The sequence below is a fragment of the Myripristis murdjan genome, chromosome 7 (genome assembly GCF_902150065.1).
Source record: "Myripristis murdjan chromosome 7, fMyrMur1.1, whole genome shotgun sequence".
Taxonomy (NCBI): Eukaryota; Metazoa; Chordata; class Actinopteri; order Holocentriformes; family Holocentridae; genus Myripristis; species Myripristis murdjan.
In genome coordinates, this window is record NC_043986.1 from 24,723,860 (window position 1) to 24,743,446 (window position 19,587).

General features: G+C 45.0%; 1 protein-coding gene across 4 annotated transcripts in view; it reads left to right on the plus strand.

Moving 5' to 3' along the window:
• Positions 1-19,587, plus strand: part of plekhg5b (pleckstrin homology domain containing, family G (with RhoGef domain) member 5b) — a 62,373-nt gene that overhangs the window by 34,340 nt on the left and 8,446 nt on the right. For all 4 annotated transcript variants that reach the window (XM_030055458.1, XM_030055457.1, XM_030055460.1 and 1 more), the window contains 7 exons: positions 4,819-4,960; positions 5,388-5,487; positions 5,717-5,777; positions 6,213-6,304; positions 6,558-6,694; positions 8,141-8,307; positions 18,584-18,775. In XM_030055458.1, the coding sequence (XP_029911318.1) occupies positions 4,819-4,960; positions 5,388-5,487; positions 5,717-5,777; positions 6,213-6,304; positions 6,558-6,694; positions 8,141-8,307; positions 18,584-18,775 (891 nt within the window). The remainder of the gene's footprint in view (positions 1-4,818; positions 4,961-5,387; positions 5,488-5,716; positions 5,778-6,212; positions 6,305-6,557; positions 6,695-8,140; positions 8,308-18,583; positions 18,776-19,587) is intronic.

The following is a 19,587-nucleotide window of genomic DNA, read 5'->3' on the forward strand; positions in this document are numbered from 1 at the left end:
GTTTGTTTGGTACAGAACCCAGCAAAGATCACATCATCATCATTTTAATAGCATTTTCAGTGAAAATGATGCAAAAATTGCTGTTGCCATTCCTATCAAAACCATGAATTTTTATCGTAATCACCTTATCTGTCAAAATAGTCTCAATATGATCATTTTTAACATATTGTTCAGCCCTGCCCTCAGTGCCCCACCACCCAAACCGCACACACACATTCTACCACAGTAAACAAAATGCAATAAAATCTTTATTAAAACCCTGAGCTGGAGCCCTCCTCCTCTGCTGCCACATGTTCCTTTCTGTTATCTGTCACTTCTCACACACCATCACCCACTGCCCACTTCTAATACCGGGGTGTGACACTGCCAGGCCAGTCACTGTTTGCTGCTGCTGGCATAAATTCATCCACCTTAGCAAACAACACAAGGGAGCAGTTATAGCCTGCTGTGCTGCCTGCTTCCTAAGACAGACTCTGTTACCGGGCTTTCTGAGAAACTGTAGCATGCAACTCATATCTTCTTTGACCCCTCTTCTTACCTGATAATCATACACATACATACACACACTCACACATACATGCATGCGTAGAGTGATGCACAGTGTTGCATAAGCCCTAGGTGTGCTCTGGCAGGACAAGCTGTTCGGTGAGGGCTGATGTTAGCGGGGGGAACGCAGGCAGGTTGCAGACAGACAGTGGGTTTGATCTAGTGCTGTTGGCTTTGTAACCCCATGAATTTTATCAGTGTTTTCCTACTGGATGAGGTGATGGAGGCAGAAGGAGAATTAAGTCTCATAATGCAGACCCGCTCTCCGGAGCTCAAAGCAGTGCTGTGATGGTTATGTGTTGCATCACATGGAGTCTAAGCTGCAGTCAGGGTTTGAAATCGTGCGTGATGTTTTTGTTAAGCCTAACATTTAGTGAAATGAAATGAAAATGAAAATAAATCGCTCAGATTTTGACCTGCATTGATATGAAATGCCTTACAGATTCTATAATATGGTTTTTTACATTTCAGAGGAAAAGAGTGTATATATATATATATATATATATATATATATATATATACCGTATTTTTTAGCTGAAGTGGTGAATCAAATAATTGACTCACATAGAGATTTCCAAACTCAAATTTAACTAAGTTGTTTAAAAAAGCCAGACTCACACCCCTAATCATATCAATCCATAGACAAAGATTGACCATCTTCTGTGGCTAGTGTTTAAGGTTACCTTAAGTAGCCCAAACACGGTAGTGGTTTATAGAGGTGGCAAGGATAACGGAGACAAATAAAATTGGCCAGCTCAATCCACAAAATCCATCGTTTTGGTTATGTTATTTTCAGGTGCATTTGCCCAGGACCTCCTGGAAGAAGAAAGATTGTATCTCAATGGGACCTTCCCGGATAAATAAAGGATAATTGAATACATAATATAAAAATGCTTGAATGAAATTTGTCTAAAGACCATCATATTTCTTTGGGTTGTTGCATGATGAGCCGTGCGAAGATGTTTCTTGTAAACAGTAAGATGAGGCTCATTCTGATGTGACGGTGGGAACAGTATGTACTGTAAAGTGTGTTGGAGTAGCCTTCATATGGAGTGTGTGCCTGTGGTGTAACACTGTTGGCGGATTAAGAGTTAAGGTAATAATCCTGATTCACCTCAGGAGACTGCAGTCATCTTCCTTCCAACAGAACATCTTTATTAGAAACTGCATGGCAGACCTCCTGCTCATCGATGACACAGCCTTGGAACGGGCATGCCTGCCTCTGCAAGTCCATTTATGTATACGCGTGCAAATTGTGTGTGAGTGTGTGTGTGTGTGTGTGTCGGTGGCTTGGCGTGTATATGGTATGTGTGGAAACAAGAGTGCATAAGCAGGTGCCACGTGGCAATGGATGTGCTAAGCCAGGACGAGGGCCATTCTGGAGCCGGAGTGTGTTCCCAGCTGTCTGTGTGTCTGTGTGTGGTTGTGTGTGTGTGTGTGTGTGTGTATGAGTGTGCCATTTCATCTACATTGACTATTGCTCCTCCAACCCCCAGCACCCCTCACCCAACCAGCCCCACTAATCCAGCGAGATCTAAGAACAGGCATCCTGGGACACACGCCACACACTCATACACACTCTCACATGACACATACCGTCTCACACACATTCACACACTCTCCACACCAGGCATGCGCAGCTGCCCATCAGCTGTCCTCCCTGCATCACCTTCTCCTGCACTCAGCTCCAGCTCCATCACTCACTCACACACACACACACACACACACTCTCCTCACCTACGCGCCCCTCTCCCGCCCTGTTCCGAGATATTTTTTTAAGTGTATCCAGCTGGGAGAGAATATGCAGGATAATGGAAGTCAGGCCATTCCCCTACCCAAAAATCAATCACCCCTCTCATCAATAGGAATGTTCAGTATTACAAAAATCCCCCCCTGCTCATATCCTAAGCTGTTTGAATGTCAAAGCACACTTCCACTAGGTGTATATCTGCAGGTAGCTCAGCCTCGCCTGTCTTTAGCTGCACTCTGCAGGGCTTTCAAGGCATGGAGGATTTTTTTTTTTTTTTTTTATACATGTATAATCTGGTCCAGTAAAAGAGCCTTTTCCTCCTCCTCTGACATGCTCATTTGTTTTGGCCCAAGTGCCAGATATTTTCAGCTGCTTTAGTCGCAGCAGGAATGTGAACGCCCTAACTTGTTAGTCGAGGCAGGCCAACCTACTGTGTTTGGGTTATTGTCTAAACATGGCGTCTGATTTGCGTCTCCACATCTCGTGGGGAGCATGTCACCGCTGTCTGATGGGACTTCGGAGTCTTTGAAGGACTGAACTGGCTAAGCCACATGTCACCAAGTGTCTACAGATCAAGAGAATAAAGCGAGGGAAGAGCTGAGGGTGTCTTCCAAATGAAATATCAGTGTGGCATCACTTTACCAAGACATGCCTTTGAAGTTTCCCACGATGATGCTCCGCCGACACGTTGGCTCCATCAGCGTTGAAGTATGAAAGTATGCATACCTTAATTGTGCTAATTAGATGAGTGCTTGTCATGCCTGTAGTGTCAAAGAAGGCCATGATGTTGTTGCATTTTAGCATCATGCTGTCATTGTTGTCTCCTTCTTATTTGTCTTCCAATCTCCTTCCTCCCCTGTTTTCTATTTAAAGCCTCTTTACTGGTCGGGGCTCTGGGTGTAGTGACCCTGGGTGTACGGGAGGAAGGGAGGAGTTGGGGTTGAGAGAGAGAGAGAGAGAGAGAGAGAGAGAGAAGAAAGAAAGAGAGAGAGAGAGAAGAAGACGACTCTGGCTAGTGGAGCTCAGAGCGGGGCTGTTTAATCTCTACAGGACCGTCAGATGGCTTTGACAGAGCACAGGCACCAATTAGGCAGCAAGATTAGGGGGGCTTTGTACTTCTGAAAAGCTTCTGGATGGACCCTTCTTCTTATTTATTTTTTTTTTCTTTCTTCCGTCCTGCCTTGCATTGATGTCCTTGCTGGGACTCCTCACCCTTTTTTTTTTTTTTTTAACCTCCTCCTCCCTCTCCGTGTCCAGTTCCTAAAAATTACTGCTTAACCTGGCTAGACTTTGAGAGGAGTGGATTAATAAGCAGCTCACCGGCGTGTTTTCAGAGGGGGGTTACTGTGTGGAGCTAGCTGGATGTTTACTGAGGTCCCGGTGTGGATATGGAGCCAACCTGCGGGGCCGAGGGAGAATCGTGCTGCCATCCACACGCTGCGACGGTACCGTACCAGGGGTGGGGATAGAGAACAACCGGTTCTATTGTTTTCAAACCACTCGACTGCTTTCAGACACTGTTATGGACAGCTGGTCAGACAAAGCATGTATGTTGTCGCTGCTGCATTTGGCTCAGGTTAAGTTGTATGTTGCAATGATGTTGTGGACAGGCCCATATGATGGCATTTCACCAGGGGACAACATCTACCTCTGTTGTGTTTACATGAAAGCCAGACTCCCTGGCATGAGCTCTTTTCCCTTTTGTATATGCACACACACACACACACGCACATACAGAGGCCTACATATATACACACACACGTGCACAGACACAGTGCTCCTCCTGAGTACATGGAAACAATGACAGGAAGTACATTAGCGGGACCTCCATTGTATCTCCCCATACATCCTCGCTTCCTGAGTGGGGTGCGGGTGCTGCTCGGGAGGACTCCCTTGGTGTTCCCAGCCCTCTTGTGAGTTGAGGGATGGTGGTAGGGGGTGGGTGGGTAGGGGGTTAGGGTTTTGGGGGGCGGGGTTGTGGATCTGTCTGGCCCCGGGCAGAGCAGAGCTTAATCCCACAGCCTTCTGCTGCCTGTCTGCTCAGCTCTGGGGCTTTGCAGCTTCGCAGGCCTGGAATTCGCCCAGTTGCTGACCCGCGGTCAGTTTCACCGTTTTACCTCTTATGGTGAGATTCCGGATGATGCGAGGGGAAGCTGTTCCCAGATCGGCGCACCACGGGGGAAAACTCACTGGTGCGACTTTAAGTAACTTAGTTGTCAACCCACGGAGGGCGACAGATGGAGGGAGGTGGGAGTCAGCAAACCTCAGGAATGCCACAGCCAACAATGGCAGCCCCCATGGCCGTTTGATAATGACAGAAACAATAGTCGGGGAGGGAGCTCTGTGTTCTAAGTGCGCGTGAGAGTGTTTTGCCCTTTTCACTTTTATCCATTCTTTTAAACAGCTGTTTTTGTGCGTTAATGCGAGGGCATTGTGTACTTGATCTGACTCGGTTGTGCTCTCTCTCTTTCTCTCTCTCTCTCTCTCTCTCTCTCTCTCTCCCTTGCTCTTTCTGCCTCTAGGTTTGCCACCACCCAGACTGTCAAGACTTGAATAGCAAAAGCCCCCTTCACCTGTGTGAGTCATGTGACTCACGCTGCCATTCTGAGAACACAGACAACATGCACTTTGACCGGCACCCCCGATTTGACTTGCAACCCCAAGGTAGATTTGCATTACTTCTTTATTTGGTAGTTCTCCTTGTATGTACAACTTTTAAGAGACACAGTTTATACACACACACACACACACACACACACACACACACACACACACACAGATATGGTGATGTCATGCCAGTTGGCTCATTGCGGGATCACAGCGGAATATCAAGTCAGCTTAGTTTTCATTTTTGTTGTCTAAATAAGGCACGAAATGTAAATCCTTTTCCTCTTGCACCGCTTAACTTTCCCTTCCTGAGATGATTTCTGTGAAGTTCTCTGCCTTGTCTTTCTCACAGCGATGACTTGTGTGCTCGCTATGTGTTACTAAAGTACCTTTCTTTATAAGAGTGACTTGCATGACTGAGTTTAAAGCTGGCCTAAGCTGTGCTCTAGCCTAACAGTGTAACTGTGTTTTCTTTCCCCTGCAGCCTCCATCCTGGCCCGGAACGTGTCCACACGCTCCTGTCCCCCACGCACCAGCCCCCCCTCTGACCTGGAGGAAGAGGATGAGGGGGGCAACGACCGCGGGTCGGTAACCTTCCACTATGTCAGCCCTCTGTTGCGTCATGCTAGTGTGCAAGCAGTGCTGCCTGTCAGTAAAGGTTTTGTCTTCTGAAACCGGAGGACAAATCATAGGCATGGGAAAAGTGAAGTCATGGTCGCATCAAGATATCAGTTGTATAATCGCTGCTTGGATGTGTCACGTTTGGTTGTGTTGATGCATTGGCTTATCAGTTTGTGTGTAACTGTCTTGCAGGGAGCGTAAAACAGGGGGGATGAAGTTGGCAAAAAAGAAGACAAGGAGAAGACACACTGATGTAAGTAGTCATACTGCCACTTGGACTACAGTGTGCAACAGGAAATAATCTCCCCGCAGGGAACCAAAGTTCCTTTTCTGTTCCATCTAAGAGTCCACCACATTGTGCCCCTCAGAGACTATTATACAAGATTTGGATGGGAAAATTTCTATGTCACTTGTGTCACTCAGAAATACATGTATAAAGATGTTTTCTCATGTGTAGTAAATGGTGAGAGTTGTGTAATACGAAGGCAACCAGCGCTCTCGGCAGACGCTGTTATTTCTCTGTGCTGTAGCCGACTGGTATCTCCCAGGCTGCTCTTTGTCTGAGCCGGGCAGTGTGGGGAGAAGGAGCCCCCCTGTGGATCTCCTGCGAGCTCACACACACTGTACGAGCCCACGCCTGACCAGCTGCTTGAAGCTGGAATTAATGTGTGCCCATTTCCCCCTGCAGGATCCCAGTAAGGAGTGCTTCAGCCTCAAGTTTGACCTCAACGTCGACATTGATACTGAAATTGTACCTGCTATGAAAAAGAAAACCCTGAGGTGAGAGGCTAGGGGACGAGCTGACTTGCTGACTGATTCTGGCTGAAGTTGTAGGCCCTGATTGGTCAAGAAAATTGTACTGCACCAGTGACTTTGAACCCTGTAAATGTTATAGTGTCTACTAATGGTTTTAGTAAATCCTTTGTCGTAATGTTTGCATGAAAAGATTCTCAAATAAAGTGTAGCACCAGCACATTATGCAAAAAGAGCTGTTTTTAAACTGTATTGACGCCCCCGTTTCTTATGCTACCAGAGAGGTTCTAGGGCCAGTGTTTGAGAGGAAGGGCATCGAGCTGTCTCGGGTCGACCTGTTCCTGGATCAGTCCAATACTCCACTGTCCCTCAACTTCGAGGCCTACCACTTCGGTGGACACTACCTCAAAGTCAAAGGTAAAATTCATTCCGTCAAGGGAGAAAATAAAATCATTTTTTTGCTTTCTGTCCAGCAGTTAAAAAACTTTTCTTGTGTTTTGGCCCATGAATTAACAGTAACCGGGCAGGACAGATGGCGTGGACCAGCTTTGTCTTTTCTTGAAGAAACAGAACGTGGAGTGACCAAACTTTCCTCTCCAGAAGTCATTCAAACTGGAGCAGTGTACCTCTGTTGTTAGGATAAACCATGCCACAGCACATTTTGCCCTTGTCTTAACTCTGGCTGGACACGATGACACTGTCTGCTCCTTTTTTTCCTTTGAGGCTTCAGAGGAAACTGGGAACGTTGCCCCTCGTCTTGGATCCTTGCAGTTACACTTGTAGCTTTCTCTGGATCAAAGGCCCATTTAAGCCTGTCATAAAAAAGAGATCCTATGCCGTGACTAATTACTGCCGGCTATCCTTTTGAAATCGTCCCCCTCCCGACTCACACCTCTCGACCGCAGTCTGGAGTTACATACGGCCTGACACACAGAGGTCGAGGCATACAATCCACAGCTGTTGGCCTGGAGTCAGTCACATGCTACAGGGCAGGCTTTCATGAAAATGCAAACTGAGAGTCCTATGGCATTCTATTCTATTCTGTTCTATTGTTTTCTGAACAGACCTGAAACAATCAATAGATAAATAATATTAATCGATTATTAATAGATTAGTCAATCAACAGAATATTGATCATTATAATTTTAATGATTAATACTTCCAGTCTTTTATTGAGTAAGAATACCAAATATTTGCTGCTTATCGCTTCACAAATGCTAATTAATTGCTTTAGAAAGGTTCATATCACAAAAAAAAAATGCAAATGATCAACCTCTGCTTACCTGAGTCACCGTATGCAAATGAGTGGAAAAACAGGTGTGTGTGTGTGTGTGTGTGTGTGTGTGTGTGTGTGTGTGTGTGTGTGTGTGTGTGTGTGTGTGTGTGTGTGTGTGTGTGTGTGTGTGTGTGTGTGTGTGTGTGTGTGTGTGTGTGGAAAGGACGTCATCCCACATACCGCTGAAACTTGCAACACATCATCAATGCAAATGACCAGCTGTTTTAACATCAGCTGAGGAATTTTGCATGGTAAATGACATGTTGTCATGTGTCACTTTAGGACTGTATGGTTGGCTGTACCAATGGACTGTATCTCAATGTGGCAGTCTTATTTCATGTATGCCTGAACAAGGATTGGGAATAAAATGTCGCAGCAGTTTTTTCAATGACAATGGGCAGCTTTGCAATTCCACATAATATTACCATAAAAAGTTTTTTTGGCTGCTGGTCAGACTAAGGCAACACTTTGGATGTGACAGGCTTTTGTGTTTTATCTTTTATTTATTTATTTATTTATTTATTTTACCTGCAGTACCTATGACTCCTCTTGCTGCAGGATTAACATTCTCCCTCTCTGTTGTTTAGCGCGGCCAGGTGACGAGCTGAAGGTGGAGCAGGGTGTGAAGGACCTGCGATCGCTCAGCCTGCCCAACATGAAGCCCTCCGGAGGCCAGAGCCCCTACATCCTCACCCCAGGCAGCGAGAGGGTAGAGCACGGATCCCTGGGGCGGCGCGAAAGCGTGGACCTGTTGGTAAGTGACAGCTCGCAGAACAGGATAGTGGCATCGTTACAGTTGTTTGACAGCGGTAATCCTTGTGGTAAAGGCAGTATTTTGACACTCTTAACTCATAATCATACTAACCTCCTTTAGACTCATCAAGCTGAATCACACCACCCGTTCAACCACAAAATGTGCACACGTAACATGCACACACCCTATGACTCTCTGTTTTGCCCCACCCTTTTCTGTTTTCTGTATCTTCCCCTTGTCCTCCAGTCCCACAATGCCTCAGGCCATTCTAGCGTCTCATGGTAATCCAATCATGACCTCATCATATTCCATTACCTTTATCTACGCAAAGGAAGACCGGGACTGTATTTGTGCATTTCCTCTGAAAACCACTGCCAGCTCTGTGTTTGTGTGTCTGTGTATGTGTGTGCTCATACACCATACACATGCCAGCGTGCTCTGTGATGTGGGCTGAATCCTTGGCACTCATGTGATAAGTTGACTCAGGAACACATTCTGCCATTCCGGGCTTCCTGCAACTACAGGAAGTGGTTGTTTTGCTACTGATGAGAGGTGCTGAGAGGCCGGCTGCAGACTGCAGGGCTCTGATCCGCTTGGCTGCTGAATGTGGGGCTTGGATAGAGAGCAGACAGTCATCAGGTTCACTTGTGGCACATAAGGACTACAGTGACCTGAGACTGTGGTGGCTTGTATTTCCTAAAGACCTTTTTAAGCTTGCCACTTTTGATTAGTAAAATTAAGCAATAAACCACAAGTTTAGCGTGCTTCTCTGGGATCTGTTTAAGAAGAGCTAAGATTTGTTATTCAACATGTGAAGCAGAGTTTATTGACTTATTGTTATGATAATTATTGTTTCATGCAGGCAAGATAATCTATTGCTTTAGCCAATAAGAATTTAAATTAATTAAATGTGTGTAATGCTTCCGATAGCAGTATAGTCACTGAAGTAGCTGAAAAAAATGGTTGCTTTGCCATGTGAGTGCCAGTGTGACGGGTTTTAAAACAAGTTTAGGGTCACTGGTGTGTATTTTAACCCTCCTGCTACCTTCAAATTTACTAACATTTTTTATCAATTGGAGTCAGTTTGACCCCAGTAATTTAAACATCCAGAAAATGATTATAATGAAAACTGTTACCTAAGTTTGTGAGTGACATAGTTTATGTGTCTTGTTGACTGCCTCAATAGTGCTTTAAGTAAAACATAACCTCTCCGACTCAGCCCCCTTATGCATCAAGGTTTTTGTGGGAATTATGTTTTTCCTTCCAAATGTCACATTTTTTGACACTTATAAATGGCATGTAATAGTTCCTCAGTGTCATCCAAAAGAACTAAAGCAAATATAGGTAAAATGTTGATATGTCTTATATGTTGATATGTTTCTTATATGCATATGTACATATAATGTACAGTGTCGACCCATTGTAATACTGATGGGTACAAAATATATGCAGGACATTCAAAACATAATCATTAAATGTGAAGCAAAAAAAAAAAAAAAAAAAATGTTAATCATATATTTAGAGATGTAAAAAATGGACCCCCAAAGATAATAGGAGGGTGACATGTGATATGGCCACTTTCATTCATAGAAACTAAAGATAGTATGATTTCATGCATTTTTAGTTTGACCGGCCACAGTGAGACTCAAACCTCTAACCTCACAGCAACAGTGCACACACAGTTAAGTGCATATTGTCACTCTCAGCCGGTGGTGCTTAGCGTTTTTATATGTTTGAGTAATTGGCTTGTGGTGACTAGCTGCGCTTATACGTAGTTGAAACAAGTTCAGGGGTGTGGTGCACCCTTTAGGCAAGTCTAGACCCACTTACAAGTTAAGTATGAATGTGCACGTGTTTATACTGTATGCATGTGTGTGTGTGTGTGTGTGTGTGTGTGTGTGTGTGTGTGTGTGTGTGTGTGTGTGTGTGCACGTACCCGCATATTGAAAACACACTCTTGATGTCATCATTGCCCCAGGCTAGGAAACAGGTAGAGGCTGAGAGCTGAGGTCGGTGTTACAGCACATTACTGTCGTCTGTGGCCAAGTCATCAAGCAAACTGCAGCAAAGACGTAAACACTGGAGGTTGCTGAGGAAGCAGGGTTTTAGTCATAGTTTAGCCTACCTCCTATTGTTCTGTGGACATTGTTATTTCTACCATCAACTCACAGACAGCATAATCCCTTTTAAGGAGTTTTTTTTTGTGAAGAATTTTAACCTTGCAACCCTTTTACTTGTACCGGCTTGTCTGTTACATGGCTTGGGAATGTGCAAAGAACCGAAAGTACTTGAGCTGTTGTAAAAATATGCTATGTCTTTGATAGTAACAGCTCTCATGCTGTCCTCAAGGTGGCAATGATGGGCTACTCCTGATACTCTGGTGTGCTGTGCATTGCAGCTGCATGGCAGAGGGCCGGGTATACTTACAAAAGGACATTTCCTGAATTTGAAACCATATGACAGGGACCATTAAACGATTTCCATCTGGGACCCAAAAGAGAAATTCCATCTCTTGCCATGGAACCCAGACGCGCTGAGCATATTGCTACTCTTGTCTTGTGGAGACTCAACAACAGAAACTCTGTGACCCGTTTTGGGTCCCACTCCATACTTTATGAAAGCAGTTTCTAAGACAAAGGCTGTACTTGGATGTGTGGGTGCTGACTGCAGCCTTTGGCAGTCTCTATGGCAGCAGCTTTGGCACTTACCATAAAATGCATGCATGTCTCCTTTTTATGGAATCGAGGACTGTACTCAAAGACGTTCACATACTTGCCTGGTGACCGGAATCACAGCTTGGTGCTGCAGTGGCCTGTGCCAAGCTTCAAAGGAAAGCAGCCAAATCCTGTCCTTTTTCTGTATAGAGCTGAGCTACCCCCTTTGTTAGAATGGGGTATTTCAAATTTATTATTGCATGCATGTTACATTTTTATAGGTGTTGGCATCACTGTGGTAGGCTGCAAAGAGCTTTGATTATCTGGATTGATTATTTTACAATGGGTAGCTTGAGCCAAGGGATCTGATTGGTCAAAGACACATTCCAATCTTCCAAGCACTGCTGCTTGTCTGTGCCTTGTATCCATTGCACCATCGGTTAGTTTCAATGCTTTTACAACCTTTCCTTTTTATTACGTTAATTCCTCATCATATCTGCAGTTATGACCCAGTTCAACTTTTAACCTTCATGACCAGTCGTGTGATTTAAGTCATCCAAGAAAACTCTCACTATATTTTAATTTGTCATGGTTGGTGAATACCATTACCATAATGACTGCTATCCAGTGGTCATTGTTATCTGCAGGGTTGACATAATTAACTGCCATCACATAATGTGCCCAAACTAACACTGACTTCTCAAAGCCTTTAGTGACCTAGTTTGGATCCCCCTACTTTATAAATGGTCCTGTTTGATATAGAAATAATGAACACCCAGGATAGTGTATGTCCCCTGTAATAAAGAAAATCTCATATTGGAGGCATACCAAATGTTGGAATTGCATCACAATATTGCACCAGCCTTTGTAGATACAGATCTTACAGGTACCTGCTTGTGTTTTCTCAGGAACAGAAACTGCTTGATATCCATGTGTCGCGGCAAGCAGTAAAGATAGCTCTGCCTTTTGCACCTTGTGATTTTCAGTAAGCGCACACAGTGATCTTCGCACTCTGTTGCTTCGTCCATTTTATCATGTGTCCATCAGTTTCCATATTAAAACAAATACAACACTGAATTGGCGGGCCAATGCTGCCGCTCTGACATGCTCCACTGACAGTGGATTTGAATCAAGTCAGACTTCCTAAATGTATACCATTTGTCCATGTAACGGGATGAAGTATATTAGCTTAGCTTGATTTGGCTGAATGGTTGTAAACTACCATGACCGGGATCATGTTACACTTGGCAGTTTGACGAGGTTGGCTCTCCCTGGTAGTCATTGTCTCTTAATGGTTTCCACACATGTGGAAGGTATGTATCTCAAGGGGGAATCCTCCTCTCTCCTTCTATACATGACACCTTCTCTCATCATATTGAAGAAAACAAAATACAATTGCTGACAGAGCGATTTTGAGTTGTTTTTTTCCACTACAAGTCCTCCAATATTCATTTATCAGACAGGAAGAGAAGCGGGGGTCTGCTAGCATTGCTTTGGAAAAGAAAGACTTTGTTATGTAATAAACAGAAGAGGTAGATGGAAATGTTATGTAATAGACAAAGACCCAGCTCTCGGAAAAAAACTGACTAAAGCCTGGAGGTCTAAAAAGCTCATCGTGATGAATGAAGCCCCAACATTTCAGTTGATGAGATACCAAATACAGTGGTGCATGTCTGGTGTCCTCAGTCTCAGCATATACTGAACCTCCATGATGTTGTGTATTGTGAATGATATTGTATTCATGCGACTGTTCCTCATCACTAAACAAAGCTTTACAGTGCTTTGTTTTGGAAGGAGGAAGAAGTTGGCAGGAGCAATTGTCATTATGTGTACTTCTTTTTTCAAAAGGTGACATTTGTTTTGGCCACTGCATCCACAGATGGTAATTGACTTTTTGCCCCGCAGTAGAGATTGTTTCTCAGCCAAACTATCAAATTCAACAGCTCCCACCTCTCACACTATCTGTCCTCTGTGATGGCTCACAATAGGGACAATTGTCGATTAACAGAGCGTCGCTCTGAATGACAATGGCTGCATCGGCGGTGGTCACACGGGCCCTCTGATCTGAGGACGTTTCAGGAGATCTGATTGTCAAGGCAAGAAGCTGATTCAACTAAAACATGAGGCGCTCTATAAAACAGTCAGTTTAGTTTGCTAACAGCGCGGGAAGTATCAGCGATGCAGCTGATAAGGTCTTGGGCAGAAGGAAGAGCCTGTCAGATGTATTTCCAGTAAGGAAAACTGACTGAAGGCTGGTTTGATTTAATCTGAGAGCAGTAAAATAAATATGATTCTGCAAAGTGTTTTTATACAGCGTTTACATCCACATTATGTATACGCTGTTACTAACAATTTTAATGAAACATATATGTGTGATAGATCTATGAGATTATATTTGAAATGATAATCCCCATTTATTTTCCAGATTATATGACCACATATGAACACATATATAAAATCAACAGTATTGCCTACATGCCTGTATTCTATGATTATTTATTATCCTAAATTAAAGTACAATTACACACAATTAATTCTGCAGCTGTAACATATGAAGCATTTGCTACAGGCATGCTAGGTGTATGAATCAAGCCTGTCCAGAATGGATGTGTAAAATTTAGCCGGTTTGTGGAGTTGCAGTCTAGTCAAACTAATTAGTCAGGGTGGGGTGAGACTATTACTTCTTCTCCATATAGAGAGTGGGAGGAGCTACAAGCTTGGGGTGGCCTGCTGAGAAGGCTGTGAAGGGGAAGGTGTGTATCTGTGGGAGTAAGGTAAATGTAAGAGCGAGTGGTGCTCTGGTGTGTGAGAGAGAAATCACTTCCCCTAGTGCCTGTGCTGGGAGATTACTGCAGGGTGGATACAGGGCGCAGGGTGGTTTATGATTGGTGTGTGTGACCATTGACCCACGGTGCACCGTACCTGCACAATCAGCGACTCAGAAACTGTCATATTGGCAGAGGAGGAGAAGTAGCTGCAACTGAGCCCTTTGCTTCCTTCTGGAGCTTGCAGTGCTGACGATGGAATCTACTTGACTTTTTGGAATAAAGTCTTCTCTCATTTTACCTTTTGCTTTGGGCTTCTGCCTGAGGGTTGGAAATTTTTTGTTTCGGTGGAGGAAATGGTGCGGTTTGGTCGTCTTTCATCCTGGCGCAGCTGGGACCTGCTGCGTGTGGACGCAGAGATTCCCGAGCCACCTCCTCACACAACAGAAATATCGACTGACTGTCAGGTGAGATGGCTTCACTGACACCTTTTTGATGTATATGTGCGGCAGTGACATATGTGGAGTTTAAAAGCTTGGTTCATGCGGTGAATAAGTGGCACAGTCACAGAGAAACAAGACCTTTTAGTCTTTGTTTCAGTTTCATTAATTTAATCTGCTTGATTGAGAAACATTAAAAGTTTGTGTGGCTGTATGGCTGAGTGGCTGTATATTGGGAGGAGTGTGATGGCAGGCCTTTTGTCCAGTGTTGACATGTTTGGAGTCTCATTACAATTAGTGGCTAAAGGAATGGGGGTCAAGTGATAGTAGGATTGTTTTGACAACTCTCGTATCTCACCTCGGGCTGAAAGCCTCTGTTTGTTCCACTGTTGTAGTGTTAGCAGGGCCTTGATTATTGGAGCAAGGCCAGCGGTCTGAAATGACCAAATGGCCTTGAAGTGTGCTGTGTGTGTTGACCACCGGGGGATGCCTCTTAACTCCTGTTTCCTGGTAGTGGACACGTGATGTGTGTTTGTGTGTGTGTGTGTGTGTGTGTGTGGGTGCGCACGAGTTGTAATGCGCTCTCCTGTGTGTATGCGCCGGTGCCCATGCCTTCAGGAGCATCAGTGTTACACTGTTTTCCCATCGTTAATCAACCCACCTGATCAAGGGGAGTCATTATCTGGTGACCAACATAAACAAAGGCAGTAGCAGCGGGAAGAGAGAGAGACGGGGGTGACGCTGCTCTGTGTGACCACTTACTTTTAATACAATCCCTTCCCATTTAAAGATTTTTTCTTTTCCAAGCCAAGGTTAATGCCACAAACGGGGGTGATAAGATAAGGCTTTGAGCAGACACAAGGCTTGATATCATTAACCTGGCTGGGCCCCTTTAGCTCCACCGCACCAGCCCCAGTTCCCAGAGCTGTCAGCTTTGTAACAAAGAAGGCTCAGGGTCTCGCTACACACTCTCCAGACTGACTAGTTTACACAGGAGGGGAAGGAGAAATCTTGTCAACACAGTTACTTAGACAGCTGTTTAGTATTTACACTCGGTTCACATTTGCGGCTACTTTATCAGCATTGCTACCCACAGAAATTTGGTCAACCCACATTATAATCATCACAGTGTTTTCAAGTGTCTGCCAGTAAGGGAGGTGTGTGCCTGATCTTATCTACTGGGCATAAACAGCATACTGAATGTGCTGAAACAAGCAAGTAAACAAAGGGAATTTCCCGTTTGGCTCTTATCGGGCGTTTCTTTCCTTGTTTTGGCCAGTAAGCATGGCATTGTTCAAAGGTCTCTGAACGAAAGAGTAATGCAAGATAGCATTGCATGTAATGGATCAAAATGTGAAATGAAACTCCTCATCAAGCCAGGTTTGTTGTTACTATTTGTTTTGTAAGACAATAATAGCATGTTTTTTCCAGCTGTAATTTCTGGGTATATTCAGCTAATCCTTGGGAATGGGAAAAATATACTATTCAGTCAAGGAACAATTGATGTCAAACAGTTGTACATGACGTTCAGTGTTGTTTACAGTTACTGCCACTGTGGGGTAAATTCCCATTCCCAAGAAGAACCCTGCTAAGAGGGAATTACAGCGTTTAAGGGAAAAAGAAACCCAGCTCTGAGGGGAATAAGTGGTCAGTAGTGGGGCTGGAGGGCAAAATTGAGTGTGTGTGTGTGTGTGTGTGTGTGTGTGTGTGTGTGTGTGTGTGTGGTGTGTGTGTGTGTGTGGGTGTGTGTTTGTGTGTGTGTGTGTGTGTGTGTGTGTGTGTGTGTGTGTGTGTGTGTGTGTGTGTGTGTGTGTGTGTGTGTGTGTGCATGTGTGTGTGTGTGTGTGTGTGTGTGTGTGGTGGGGGGGGGGGGGGGGGGGGGGGGGGGGGTTAATAAGGAAACGGGATGTCAGAGGTGGCTAAACAAAAGACGAGACACCAGAGGAGCAGTTGGCATCTCCAGAGCACCAGGATGTGTGTTGGAGCCAGGGAGCCCCCTACAAGCTGTTGCACTGACTCCGCCTCCTTACATGCAGATCGCCCTCTCTTTATCGAGGCCCCGCCTCCTCTTTCCTGCCTAACACAATGGGGCAGGATCCTCCTGGTTGCTATGACATCAGGCCAGTGTCTGTGCAAAATGCAGGCAGGCTGGGCAGCTCAGTGAGTGGGCTTCACCTCTGACTGTTTGGACAGTGGGACAGAGCAGAGATACGTCCCAGTTCAAAGGGAGCCTGCGGTCAGGATTATCAGAGACGGTAGGACGTAGTAGCCAGGCGCTGTGCCGGGGAGCAACTGGGACTTTGTTGGCTGGAGCGGGCCGCTTCAAGGCTGATGTTCACTAGAAGTTTCTTGATGGGGGAATAACCCCACTTTGTTGGAGTCGTCGACTTCTGAGACTGCTCAGACTTGGCATCAAGACTGTGCACAGACTGTGTGGATGTGCGTGTTGTCTGGTGGAGGGAGACGGACGGGAAACTAGAAGTTGAGAGAGAGCACAGCAGCTGGCTTCAGCATGGGCTGCAATCCATGAATCCAATTGAGGGATTAGGATGGTTTTTGTTTCTTTTGACATGCCTCTGGCTTCAATGGTGAGTACTGTTATTATGGTGGGAAAGTGATGGTACCCTCTACACTACCTCATTTTCTCTCTTTTTTTTTAAGAAACAATTTTCTCGGCAAACACATATACAAATATGTATGTCCCATGGAAAGTAACCTCCTCAGCTTATTTTTCTTTTAGAAACTAATTTCTTGGCAAAAGGATATGAAAGATGTTTGCTTGTTTCATCTGTAATCCCATATTTGGAAGTCAGGTTGGATATTTTGTTTAGTGTTTCCTTGTGGTAAAGCTCCAACATCTACTGCATCCTATAATTTCATGCTGCATTCATATTTTATTTCAACAGTAAAAAAAAAAAAAAAAAAAACTTGGTGGCTCATCTATCATCACCCATATTGTCATAGTTGTCCAAGAATTCCTGAGCTAAGCTCGTGTGGCTTCAGCTCTATTAGTTTGTCCAGCGGTGTGTTGTCAGTAGCAGGGGACCCTGACCGTCCCCGTTTGTCCGCAGAGCCCCTAACCACTTCCTGACACCTGTGTCCTTGACCGATTGGCCCCGATTCCCCCTGAAAAACTCCCAACCAGGCCCAAACTTGTTTCCCTTTCACTTCAGCAGCTCTAAATTTGGAGGAGGGAATTGCCCTTCTTGTTCCTCTGCCTTTTTATTTTTTTGTTTTTGTTTTAAAGGTAGTAATAAATTTGCAGTGAAGCTAGTCTCCTTTGTCATACTCATTTGAGAAAGACACACACACACACACACACACACACATTTATTATGTTCTTGTCCAACACTGAATAGACCATTTGTGTGCCACTACTCTTGTTAAGTAGCGTTACAAAGGTTTGTTGGTGTTCTTCGTAAAATGGGAGACAAAGGCAGAGCTATGCGTAACATTTACATTTCAGTTGATGCACACACTTGGAACACAATTTAAGAAGTGTTTATCGGAGAGGTTTGAGAAGATTGTCTGCCACTGATCGCTGTGATGCACAGCCTGACATAATAATGCCACACTCGAGTGCTTCGCTTCAGTCTACTTGTGCACGCACATTATCACCACTGTTGGTTCTGTCATTCATGAGGATGCATCTTTAAGCTCTTACAGTGGTTTGGCCTCGCTGTCTGTCTTTGTCATTGAACAGACCATCACCTTCCCAAAATGTTTTGATTGCTGAGAAGGAATTTCTTCTGAAAGAATGTCGCCGGTTTCGGCTAACAGTCAGTGTCCTGGAATGTGTGTTCCTTGTCACTGTGTGTCAGAGGGGGGTCAGTGGCCTGATTTTTACTGACTCCCCACCAGCAGATTCCTTGGCACTGACACTCCAATGGCAAAAACAACTGCTTCCTCAGATACTGGGGTGGCCCCTGTTTGTTTGCTTTGCTGGTGCTCGTAAAGTGGATTGAGATTGCATGTGTGAAGGTGCACGGCAGGGCCTGCTGACAGGGTAACAATGGAGTTGGAACAATGGCCAGACTCCGGCCGCCTGTTCGTATGGAACAACCTCTTTCCCCTCCTGCTCAGTCCTTGTGATGTAACGAGCATTCACTCTGAGGAAGTGGCATTCCTTCCCTCTCCTGTTTGTGTCTGAGCGAATGACCATTAGGATAGGTTTAACGGTCATGCTGATGTCACCGCTCACTCTGAATTCCCCTCTGATTTCCTGTTTATCCTGTCTTTGTGTATTTATCTATTTTCCCTCATTATCTCACTTTCCATCCATCTCGCCGGAAAGTTTTTTTTTCCCCCTCCAGGTGATGTCACTGGTCCAACTCGTTCTTTTTCATTTTCTTCCTTGCTTCCTTCATGGCTGCTTCTACTTGACGTAAATGTTGGTTGCCTCCTGTCTACCTTGCAGGGTCAGGCGCGGCAGAGGAAGAACATGACAGCGTTCCTGGGGGAGACGAACATCCCAACCCCGGATGGTCTGGGGCAGATCGGTGGCTCTCTGCCCAGTGTCGGAGCTGGGCCAGACAGCTGGAAGAACCGCGCTGCCAGCCGCTTCAGTGGCTTCTTCAGCTCCAGTGCAGGAGCAGGGGCTTTTGGCAAGGTAAGAGACCCATTGATTGGACATAGACAGTCAAATGAAATACAGCAGCCCTGGATTGCAATACTTGGTTAAGCAGTGAAAACAAATCGGAGAACTTTGTAATTCCTGTTCAAACAAAGAAATGGTAATAGTTGTCGCGGGCTTCCGAGACTTGCCTCAGATAAAACAGAAAAAACCCCACAAAACAAAACAGTAGCAAGAACATGTGGGAGGGGGTCGGAAGCCCATATCCACTGAGCCCCACTGAGATCATTTCCCTTCAAAGCCTCCTGACTTGTTGGCTCAGACACTCTTCCTAAGAAAGACATCCCGCTGCTCTGGAGTAGGTGGAGCAAAGTTCACTTAATTTCTGTCCAGTAAATGATGAAATTCCAGCATTTACACAAAAACTGAAAACTGAAAAACAACAGTTTCCATCACTAACCATGTGATTTCATCCTAATGAAGCAAGCACACACACGCTTACAGTCAACCAAATAGGGATACGCCCACACACACACACACACACACACACACACACACACACACACAAACACACACACACACGTGCGCCCATTGTGTTTTTCTGAGGTCACATCCTGCATGGTAGCAGATGTCAGATAGAGACAGTATCTGTCAGTCACCTGTCAGCAACCAGCTCATCTCTATTCACCCCGTCTGGCCCCTTAACCCCTTCAGGGCCAGGCCAGGGACCCTCCACTGGGACCTGGCCTCCTGCTCCCTCCTTAATGCAGGGGTGATCTGGAGCCTTATGGTCATATAATCTATGAAAGAGTGGTAATCCATGATAAGACTCCCTTTTAAAACTATTG